General features: G+C 44.0%; 1 protein-coding gene across 6 annotated transcripts in view; it reads right to left on the reverse strand.

The window, feature by feature from the left end:
* The window catches only part of SLC24A3 (solute carrier family 24 member 3), a 540,914-nt gene that overhangs the window by 25,786 nt on the left and 502,909 nt on the right, over positions 1-12,219 (reverse strand). For all 6 annotated transcript variants that reach the window (XR_013157172.1, XM_077114817.1, XM_077114819.1 and 3 more), the window contains exons 11-13: positions 11,549-11,709; positions 10,529-10,799; positions 1,535-1,701 (exon numbers count right to left, since the gene is read on the reverse strand). Coding sequence is in view for 5 of the 6 variants with exons in the window: in XM_077114817.1 (XP_076970932.1) it covers positions 1,535-1,701; positions 10,529-10,799; positions 11,549-11,709 (599 nt within the window). In the remaining variant the exon portion in view is untranslated. The remainder of the gene's footprint in view (positions 1-1,534; positions 1,702-10,528; positions 10,800-11,548; positions 11,710-12,219) is intronic.

The following is a 12,219-nucleotide window of genomic DNA, read 5'->3' on the forward strand; positions in this document are numbered from 1 at the left end:
TGTGGTGCTTTCTGGCTTCCAGTCTTCAGGAAAGCAAAGCCAGGTACAGATGCATGATATTTCTATTTTGCTGCTTGGAAGAGCCTTTTGTGAAACGGAGCTCCAGCTTATCTTCTTTCTGATCCAACTTGCTTTCTCTTTCCAACCCTCAGTTCAGCCCCTGTAGGAGTCTGGTTTGGTCCAGCTGGGAAAGCAGCTGCTTGCGAGCTGTCAGGGTTCTGTATGGTCCCGCTATTTTGAGGAATAGATTCTCCAGTTGGCTAGGACCAGGACTTGGGTTTCTCCTTGCTTTCTCTCTTCCTGCTGGCCATTTCTCAGGACCTGATGGTCCTTTCACCAGTGGAGAAGAAGGAAAATAGAAGGAGGGGTAAACTCAAATTAGTGAGTGTATTTACTGTTGGACTTCAGAGAAAAACACGGAGCATCTTGAGACAGGGCCAGCAACACTGCTCTCCAAACGTGGAATGGATAGGACACCAGTTAGTACGTTAAACAAAAAGGGAGAAACCCCTGATTAAAGAGTTGGGTTTTTAAAAACTGTTCAGTTTGTCTTTGACCTTGAACAAGGCAAGTAATGATTATTAGTGTCACAGTCACAAATCCCCCTCCCCCAAATAATCTCATCAAAACCATTTTTAGTTCATGAGTTTGATGTTCCAGAATTTATATTGTACTTCTGTCCCATACCTAAGCAACACTAAATTGGATTTGCATAATTTTGTCATGGCTTTTAATTTCTGCCTAATTCCAACTCTACTGATTTAGGTTTGCCCCCTAGTATAAGTGGGCAATGCATTCTGGATGGCTGGATTTCCTAAAACTGCCTTTAAGTCATGGCCCCGCAACCACTGCCAATCACTGAATCATTAGTTTCAGCCTCAGAAGGGGCTACTAAACATTCACCTAGTCTGATGACCTCATTTTGGGATGAAGAAACTGAGTCTCAGATGGGGGAAGTGACTGTGATGGCTCGGATCAGCATTCCCCAGTCCTGTGTGCCTTTCTTCCTGCCCTTTGCCCTATGACTTGGCTGTTCTTCCCCCTAGAGGAGGTGGAGAGCTCCCTGCCACACCTCCCCCACACTCCATCGATGTTGGATTGGCCTGTGGAATGTGGTTGGAAGTAATGCTGCAAGACACCCTGTGTTTCCACTTGCCTCATGTGTTTCAGGATCCATTGAGAAAAGAACATTCCGCTGGCAGCCACTGATTCAAAGGAAATGAGCAACTACATGGAGCAGATCTGAACCTAAGCGATTCCCTGAATATTCACTGTCCTACTGCTCAGAGCAGGGCTGCTTAGCCAGGTCCCAGCTAAGATTAGAAGAAACACTGCCATGCTGTAGACTCAAGAGCAGGTAATAAATGCTCATGATTCTAAACCACTGAGTTTAGGGATGGTTTCTTACACAGCTTAATGAAGCAGTAGCTGACTGATACAGTTATGGGGCTGAAACCCCAACTCCAATTCTTCTCTGGCTGAGTACATTTTTTTCTCTCTGAAAGGACCTGCTGTGGGTCATGGCTACACTCACCATCCACACCATCATGTAGGAGAAGGCAGCTATCCACAACGTGGAGGAAACGAATGTCACCATAAACCATTTCTCCCAGCGGGGCTTGCTGCAGTTGGGTACAGTGAAGTACAAGACGAAACTTAGTGGCCAGGTGAATGTCCATTTTGCTATTTCCAATTTGCCAGCTGGAAAAAGAAAAAGCAAAGAAAAAGAAAAAAAAAACCCATCATTCTGCTTCATTTGTCTGCTCCATTAGCTCTCAGCATCATCCACTCACATTTATGTCTGGTTCAAATCCTGTAAACTGCACCTTACTGTGGTGCTTGTTCCCTAAAAGACCCTTGTGGCTTTTCAGCACCACCAACACCTGACATAAAAACCAAGTCAAATTAAGAAGAAGGCATCTACTGCCCACATGCAGGTTAGGTCTCCAAAATAATAACCAATCACTTCAGAGTAACAGGGCAAGGAGAGAGTCTAACAAACGGGACAAGGTAGTAATAGGCAAGGAAGATATTCAAGCATACAAAAGGGGATGGTGTGCCTGGGGGTGTGGTGGGGGAGGTTAGGGGAGGGCTGGGAGCCAAGAAGATGACGCCTGCTCCCACAGGGTCTGCGAGCAGACACAACGCCACATCGTGGCATGGCTCAGCATTGCATGCCAGCTAGTGAAATCCTGGAAGACTACCCAAAGGCTCTCAGGGTTGCCAAAACATTGCTTGAGTGTTTGTCTCCCAAACTGATAAGGATTTGCAAATGTATAACATTTTGGACCACTTTGGGCTCACTGGCTGGCTTGATTCCATAGACGAGAGGACAGATCTGTCAGCTGTGGCCGTCTTATCATCTGCTCCTCCCACCTTCTTGGCTTCCTGAGAATTCTGGGCTTATTGAAGTGAATACATTGCATGCATTCCTGCACCCTCTGATTTGATGGACATATTCATTCTCCTTTGGCCTTTACAACTTCTGCTTAAGTGCTAACTCACCTCTGGAAAGAAATAGGTATTCACATGTGTACAGCTCACCTCAACAGAGATACAGAACATCTCTGACCCCCAGAAAGTTCCCTTGTGGTTCTCTGTACAATTCCCGACCCTTATCACCATATATTAGTTCTTCCTGTTCTGATTTCAACTGAATGAAATTACATAGTATACATTTCTTTGGAACTACTTTCTTTTATTCAACATGCCTTTATGAGATTCAGTAATTCATTTCCCTTAGTAGCTGTGCAGTATTCCATTGCATGAATATACCAAGATTTGCTGATCCATTATCCTATGGGGGGCATTGAGGCGGTTGCCAGTTTAAGCACTTAAGACTAAAGTAGCTGTGAACATTCCCACACAAGTCTTTTTGTGGGCGTGCTTTTGTATCTCTTGGGCAAATACAGAGGGGTGGAATTGCTGGGTCACAGGGTGTGTGTCTGTTTAGCTTTATAAGAAACTGCCCAATAGTTTTCCAAAATGGATGTATCATTTCATGCTCCCACCAGAGTAAGGGGGGTATTTTTTATTATGACATTTTGAACAGTGATGAATAAAATGTTTACAAAATTTGTTTCATCTGATTTTGTACTACTATCCTTTGCTAAGATATATTTCTTATAAACATTATTAATGGTCAGTCTCCAAATAGCTTCTTCAAGGTGCATTAGAAAAGATGAAATCATTCCCGCAGCCCTTGGGCTCGCTTGGATGAAAACAGCAGAGTAACCTAGAGGGCGAGAGGGTTTGGGAGGCTTTCTCAACAGGCAGAGCAGGGATCTGGTTCCAACTCGGGGGCTTATGAGCTGAGGGGCTCAGTTACGTAAACTCTGTAGGCCTCGGTTTCTTCATCTGTAAACCAGGGAGGCAGTAAGACTGCTGGGAGAAACAAAGGAAATACTAACACAACCTTGGAGGTATCCTCAATTCTTCCCTTTCTTTCACCTCATTCACCTCACCATCCCCACAGCCTCTGCCCCTCCAGGCTGCCCCATCTGCAACCTGGCAGAGAACCGGGCTTCCTAATGGGACTCCCTGTCCCACACCAGGTCCGCCTCTACCGGCTTGCCGCCAATAGCCAGACAGATATTCTCAAAAAGTCAACTGGGCAATGTTACTCCTTATTTTAAAACCCACCACTCTGCTCATCGTACACACCTGCGCGGCCTCGGGCTTCATGCTGTCCCCAGGTACACCACAACTGTTTCTGCCTCAGGGCTTTGGCACTTGCCATTCCCTCTGCCTGGAGCAAGGATGGGTCTGATGACCTCAGAGCTCCCATCCTAAATAAGACACCCACCCACTCACTCCTTGCTTTTCTATCACCTGCTTTTATTTGCTTCATGGCAAATTTTTCCTCTCTGAGACTACCAGATTGATTTGTTTCCTTATTTATTTTCAGTCTGCCTCCATCTAGAATATAAACTGTGCAAGAACAGGGGTCTCCTCTAGCTTTGTCACCACTTTTTTTGGGGGGTGCATGGTCCAGGAATCGAACCCAGATTTCCCACATGAAAAGTGGGCATTCTAACCACTGAACTGCCTGTATATCCGACCACTTTGTTTTGAATACCAGAACAGAGCAAGGCGTATATATAGTAAATGCCCAGTAAATGTTAATAATAGTAAGAATAATAAGTAATATTACTTTGAACAACCTAATCGGACCAAATAAAGTTGTTTGTTTTTGAGAATCGAAGGGATCCCATTATAAGTGTAGAATAAAGCAAAGAAGAAAAAATGGTTAAGAAATGAGAAGTTTTTTCCTATTGACTGCTGTACATTGTTTTAGATTTAAGACTTGGAGAGGCCAAGTGGGTGATGAGAACATCGAGACTGGGTTTGGCTGCATTACAAACAAGAAAGTTGCCTGGGAGTTGTTTGGTAGAGGGCTTTCCCAGGCTACAGAATCCAGAATATGTCCGGATCTTGGGAGCCAAAAGGCAGCCTGGGATTCTGCAAGTCCCTGAATCCTGTGAGATGGAGATAAGGCCTTTACCCACCTAGGGCTCTTGGGATTCCCACGTGGGCCACTGCTTGGGCTACTTCCCTCCCCGCCGACAAAGGGGCCTGCTTGGTAATGAAATACATGCCAATCACAGGGGATTGAGAAACACTGGAAAGGCAAGACAAGCTGGCTTCAATTTGGCTGTTTCAATCTTCAGAATATAAGGGAGAGAAGAAAAATGAACTTATACCTTATGATCCCAAGAACTTGGAAAACAATATTGAATTGATAATGTGGCAAGTAGTACAACTGAGAGTCAGTAAGTTTTGGAGTCTTTTTCTTCAGCTGTTTGAAAAAATTCTGACTTGATAATAAGAAGGCACTCTAGAAAACAGTTTTCTTTGTCTTTAAAAGTGATACAGATGCTTTAAGGTATCACTTCATTGCAACAGCAACCTTAAAAGCAGAAATTCCCATAAGTATTATCTGAACTATATACAAAGATAACTTTTGGGCAAACCACATGATACAGATGTGCTTTTTAAATGACTTTCGAGAAGCTAGAACAGACAAGTAAGAATTGTCTACATTTTAACTAGCCTTAATTTCCTTTTCTGAATAAAGGACAAAAATGATTTCCTCTCCTGAGTTAGCAGCATTTTGGGACATTTTCCTATCTTTTCTTTCATTAACACTTGGTCCAGAAGTTTCACTGGGCTTAAGTTTATTTGATCATTTAATAAACATTTATTGAATGTCCCTTCTGCCCCTCTGTGACAGTCTCTACTCCAGGTGATGGGATGCAGCAGCAAACTGAAAAGACAAAATCCCCTGTCCTCACGGACTGAACACACAGGGATTCTAGGATTTCACGTACATCAACCAGCAGCTTGGAGGGGAAGAAGGGATGTGAGCCAGGAACTTGGAGCTTTAAAGCATTCCACTGAGTATGACTTGGCTTTAAAAAGCAAAAGGACTTGCTTCTAAATTAGATTCCTTATTAAGCCTTCTAGAAAGCTTACTTTTATTGGGGAGAGAAAAAGTCATTGCACAGTATTTTAGACTGAGAGCTAAATATGTGTGGGTATATATATAATTATTATTATATAGGCAGTAAAAATGTATATTATTTTAAAATGGAAAATGTGAAAAATAAATTGTAATTGCACTTACGAAAAACACAGTAATATTTTGGTGTATTTCCTTTTAGACTTTTTTCTTATGGAAGTGTTTTCGTATATACACAGATACACGTAAATGTTTCTCTTTCTGCCAATCAATAGAATAAGGCTTTCTTCACTAGAGACAGGAGTACAAATGTACATTTATATGTATGTTCATAGGCATATGCTATGCATAGGTATATGCAATGTATATACAAACTTAAATATATGACAGAACCCATACATATATTGTATACAGATAAAAACATGTGTACCTTAATGCCTATGCATGTTATATATGTATACAACCTGTTACATGTATACAACAGACACATATATACATATTATACATGCATACCATACCAATCACATGTGTGAATACTGTACATACATGTGTATTCATGCAATACACAGGCATATATACCTATATTTACATACAACCACACAATTATCTGCTTGCTAATTATACCCACTATAGTCAAGTCTTGAAGAAAAGAAAGCCCTACAGTTGGATCATCACAAGAGGGAAAAATGTCCATGTCGTTGGGCAACAGAATCACAGAAACCCGGAAGAGTAGAGAACAGGCTTTCCTAGATTACTCGAAAACCTACAGCTATGTCTGGGGTTCATCTCATCCTGGATAGAAATATAGAACAAGTGACCCCAAGGGCACTTTTGTTACACTAAGTGATGAGCCTAGATATGGCAACCAGATCCATTCACACACACACACACACACACACACACACACACACACACACACATACACACACACATCTTTCAACTGTCTGATCTAGAGGAAGGCACTGGGGCATTCTGGTCTCCCACAACGCTAACACAGCATTCAGCAGCTTACATGTCTTACATGTCTGGACAAACTGTGCCTTTATCATCAGTGTAACACTTGAACAAAATAAGTATTTCTACATCTTAGCTACCAATGGTGGACTCGACTCTAAAACCAAGAGTTGAGCAGGTGGAATTCTAAATGTAGCCTCCTGATATTCTGTGCCCTAATTCTTAGGATCTGTGCACATGATGAGCTGTCACCCATGACAGTGTGATGTTATATGGTGCAGCTGAGCTTCAGACAGACAAGTTTGCCAGGCCTGATGGAATTGGAGAAGCCCTCAAAAGCAGATGAGCAAGTCAGATAAAGACAGCAGGAGGTGAAGCTAGATTGATGAGAAGTGGAAACAGGACTTGACACACTACTGCTGGCTTGAGGACAGGGGCGGTCCATGTAGTGAGGAGTGAAGCTGGCCTCTTGGGGCAGTGGGCAGCCCCTGCCTGACAGCTAGCAGGGAAATGGGCACCTTGGTCCTAAAACAACAAGGAACTGAGTCTTGACCACAATCTAAATGAAGTAGGAAATGGGATCTTCTCCAAGGCCACCAGCTCTGTCGACACATTGATTTCAGCCTTGTGAGGCCCTGATGATCCACTAGGCCACCAGCACTTCTGTACTACACAGGACGTGAGCCAATGGATGGGTGCTGTTTCAAGCTGCTGGTCTGGTAACTTGGTACATAACAATGGAAACCTAAGATGAGGGGCTGGCAAAGGAGGAATGGAGTGTCTGATCATTTAATCTAAAAGTGTTTTTGTCATAGTCAGTGGGGAAGAAACTGGCCAAAAATCACATCCAAGAGTGGCAAAAGGGATAAAGAGACATGCTTTCATTTCCCAGCTACTAAAACAAAAGCCATAAAATGGGTTGGCTCAAACAATGTGAATTTATTGGCTCATGGTTTTAAGGCTAGGAGAAGTCTAAAATCCAGGCATAAGCAAGGTGAAGCATTCTCCTTGAAGCCTGTGGCATTCTGGGGCTGCCTGCTGGTGACCCTTAGTTCTTGGCCTTTCTATCACATGCCAATACATATGGTGGTACCTCTTTTTTCTTCTAGGTTCTGTTGAATTCCAGCTTCTGGTTGTTCCCATGTCTTTTTTCTCCATTTGACTCTTACTCTGCTTATAAAGGACTCAGTAATCCAGATTAAAGCGCAGCCTGACTCAATTGGGCCACCCCTTAACTGAAGTATCATCTTGAAGAGATTTTACTTACAAGGGTCCACACCCACCAGAATGGGAGTCAAGACCAAGAGCGTGTCCAATCTGGGGTACACAATTCAATACACCACTGTCCATCCTCTAGACCACAAAAGACATGTTCTCCCCACATGCAAAATACATTTATTCCATCATCATCCTGAAAGTTTTAAGTCACTTCAGAAACAATGCTAAGTACAAAGTTTCATCAAAATCAGTTATGGGTGGGTCCATCCCGGGGCAAAATTATTTTCTTTGGACATGCAAAAGCTAGAAAATTTTACCTGCTTCCAATATACAATGGTGGAAGAGGCATAGGATAAACATTCCCATTCCAGAGGGGAGAAAAATAGAAGGAAAATAGGGGTCACAGTCCCCAAACAAGAACTCAACAGGGCAAACTCCATTAGATTTCAGGTTCTGAGAGTCAACTAAGGATTGATCGTTTGTCTTCTGCCCCCTCCAGGTGCAGGGACGGATGGACCTGCCCCTTCCACATATGTGGGTGGGCTGGTCTGTTGGTCCAAGGAGATCTTTTCGGTCCAGACCTTTGTTTCCATGGTTCAGCCCTTGAAGTCATTCTCTCTTTAATTCTCTTCTCTGTCCCTTTTCGTCCAGGATTGTAGTGGTTAGATACAAATTTTATAAAAACCTTGTTGGCTTTGCATGCCGCTCAAGTGGGTCCAAACAATTGGACAGTTGAACTTCCCACAGGGAGGTCCCTGATAGAGCCACTTCTGTGCCTAGTTTTAGAGCATACTATCTTGATAGGCTCAAAAATTTCCAAATCATCAATTTTTGGTTTCTTTGTACCTAAGAGCTCAGTTCTCAGCTAATCCCTTTCCTTTTGCATTTTACTATAAACTGCAATGAGAAATCAGGGGGCACCTTCCAATTTCAGCTTAGAAATCTCCTCAGCTAAATATGCAGTTCATTGCTTACAAGTTCTACTTTCAGTTCAACCTCAGAACATGATTTGGCCAAGTTCTCTGCCACTTTATAATAAGGACTTCCTTTCTTCCAATTTACAATAACACATTCATCATTTCCTTCTAAGACCTCAGCAGAAATACCTTTAACACCTGTATTTCTGCCAACAGTGTCTTCAAAGCTATCTACACCTTTTCTATCAAGCATCTCACAATTCATCTAGCTTCTACCCACTAGCCAATTCCAAAGCTATTTCTACATTTTTAGGTATTTGTGATAGCAGCACCCCACTTTCATTACCAAAACCCATTAATTTCCCATCTCCAACAAATATCCTATTTGTTGACTTAGTGGGTTTACTTAAAAACAAGAATTTATCGGCTCATGGTTCTGAGGCTAGGAGAAGTCCCAAATGAAGTATAAGCAAGGTGTTGCTTTCTCCCCAGAGACTGTGTGTTCAGGACTGGCTGCTGGTGACCCTTGTTCCTGGCTTTTCTGTCACATGGCAATGTACAAAGTGGTGTCTTCTTTCTCTCTGGGTTCTTCTATCTTCCAGCTTCTGGCTGCTCCCCATGGCTTCGCTCTCTGTCTTTCACTCTGCTTATAAAGGACTCCAGGGGTCCAGATTAAAGCCCAACCTGATTCATTTGGGCCATACCATAACTGAAGAACGTCCTAAAGAGATCTTATTTACAATGCGTCCATACCCACCAGGATATGGGCCAAGAACAAGAACATGGCCAAACTGGGGTACACAATTCAATCCACCACAAGTTGGTGCACGTTTTTGCTATGAAGATAACCCTCTAACAAGTAATGACTTAAGTTTGGCTGTGGAAGTTCAGAGTTTGGGGTATAGGAATCACGGGAATATTTTCTAATTAGTTGTACAAGAGCCTGACTTGAGGAGATCTTAAGACACTAAAGGGGCACATTAGCAGTTCTGGTCTGAGTTTTACTTGCTGTTATCCAAACATAGGGGCTTTCAGGGGCAAGAAGTCCTTGGACATAAAAATAAAACAGAGCTCTGATGCTCCATACCTAAATCCCACTGATGAATGGTCTTTTCTGTGGCTTGAGCCATCCCTCCTCAGAGGGTTCTCTGGAATATTCAGAGAGGTCGTCCAAGTTAATCAAGCTGCACACACTTGGCAGTGAATGTGCATTGGGCTGGTTCACTCTCCCCTGCCATGTCTAGCAAATACAAGGAATCACTGGACGTGGTCAACCTCTTCCACTAATGGGTGGGTGGGGTGGGCAAGGTGCCTCATGGGAGGAAGCAGTCAGGAGACAAGGAAACTATATGGGACTGTTTTCACAAGCCACTGCCTCTTCCCTCTACAAGGTATTGGGGAGACTGCATTTGGCCAGCCCACACAGGGTCAGGTTTATCTGGGGTTGGCACACTTATGGCAAGGTCTACATCTCCTGTGCTGCTTGCTCTGGAGACAGCAGGGATTTGAAAAGGGAAGGGGCAGGAAGTGAGAAGAAGACAGGAATACAGGGACCACTTTCCATTTCCTCCAGGACAGCTGCCCTGGCCAACTGTAATAAGATGGGTGGAGGCAAGTGAACTCTCCCCTTGACACATCAAGGTGCCTTGCTGACATGGGCCATGTGTGCTCTCTCCTTGGCACCAGCAAGGAAACAGGGCCTTCTTCCACAAAATGAAGAGGGCCTTTTCCTGCCAAATGACAATAAATGATACACGTGGTCAAAGAGTGCAGATTTCAAACACTGATCCCATGTCACCAGCCTGGTCATCTTTAGATCCTTTGCAGCAGAGTCCTGCCCACTGTTAAAGTTCAATATACATATTTTTATGTTCACATAGAGATATTTCTTGGAATTAAATGGAGGAAGATCATCAAAGCCAAGAGCAGCCATTCATTAAAAAGCTCCCCACCCCAACCCAGACAGAGGACCTCTTACAGGGGGGGTCAAATGGCGTGTACGGTCCTTCGTCATCGTCCTCATCCTCCTCTTCCTCCTCGTCATTCTCGTTGTTCTCATTGTCCTCGTTCTCATTCTCTGTCTCGTGACCAGCCTCGGCAACAATGTCATCCCTCCGGGTCCCGTTCACGCCCCTGTCTGGGGCACTGCTGGGCCCTGTACCGTTCTCCACTGTGTGCTTGATTGGGATTTTGATGGCCACCTCAGATTCTCCATTGGCGTAAGCCCTGCTGTTTATCAGTCTTTGTCTCTGGAAAGAGAAAGGCAGACTCTTAAACCACGGCCAAAGGGAGTGCAAACATGTTAAACCCAGAACACAAGCTCTTGGGATCTCTCCCAGGCAGCCATCAGGGATAGGCTTCCAGAAGGCTCTAGACATGTTTTAAGGGATGTCTCAAGGGGTAACCAACTCAAACAACCTCCTTGTAGGAGGAAGGAATAACCTCTTGTGACTCACTGGAACTTGTGAATCCCTTTAGAGGAAAATTGCTACGTATGGAATGTGTGCTTTTCTCGTGGAGTCCCTGATTCCCTGTGCACTATGGTGGTCTTTTTTCTCCAGATTGTAGGAATTCCTTTAACCAAGCCAATGCGTTTAGATTAGTGGATCAATAAAGTTGCCACTCTGGAGAAAACAACACGCAGGAAAATTCAGGTCAGAGACTCTCTATTACTTTAGGCCAAGGGAGCCTTCATTTAGTAACTGCTTTTGTGTAAGTTCACATCTTTATCCAAATTGGAGACTAAGAGGAAGGGACAGGAAAGTTTATCTATGTAACTGGGAGCTAGACTGTCTCTTTAAAAATGTGGAGGCAAAAACAAAAAACAGGACGCACAGCAGCTGGCCCACTGAACAGAGATGTTGGGAAGTGGCTGAGAGATAACACTGTGTTAAACGTTGAGTCAGGGGCTTCTGCTTCCAAACCAGGAACCTTCCTCCCCTACTCAGAGTTTCCTACCCCCGTCCAGCAGTAAATGGACTGGATTTTCCCCAGATACCTCATTGATAAGCATGCGGCTGGCCATGGACAATCGGGTCTTGGGAGGAAAGTGGCTTGTGATCATGATTCGAAGACCAGCCTCAGAGAAAGAGAGTTGGTGTGGGTATGCTGACAGCAGCTCGTCCACCATGATCACGGATGCTTTGCGGTGGAAATTGGCTAGGGAAATGAAAAGTACAAGATAAAATAAGAGAGCATTGAGGATGAGAGAAGGAAGCAGGTGTTCATTCAATCTTCCCTTCCCTTCCCTTTCCCCCTCTCTTCCCTCTCCCTCCCTCTCATTCACCCCACCCACCCACCCACCCACCCATCCATCCATCAAGAGTTACAATGAGCAAAACTTGGAGAAGAGCTAAAATCTCCTTTCCATGAGGTTCGCTGAGAGCCCTTTCAAATATAACTTGAAACAATTTAAGCACCATTCATGCATAGTGAGAATGGGCGCTAACGTAAGAGAATTTCTCTTGCCCTTAAAGAGTTCTTTCCTACCACTCAGTCTGAGGCACGGGAAAGAAGCTCCTCCCTCATAATCTCTAGTAACCTTCCATGCCCCTCGAATGTCAGCAATATTCATACCAAGCTACAGGAATGGAGAAATGTACACCCCACCCAGACGAGCCCATGAACAGGACTGATAAGGGGCTGGAGGTGAGCCGTCCATATGCCAGA

Source organism: Tamandua tetradactyla, chromosome 1, assembly GCF_023851605.1.
Source record: "Tamandua tetradactyla isolate mTamTet1 chromosome 1, mTamTet1.pri, whole genome shotgun sequence".
NCBI lineage: Eukaryota > Metazoa > Chordata > Mammalia > Pilosa > Myrmecophagidae > Tamandua > Tamandua tetradactyla.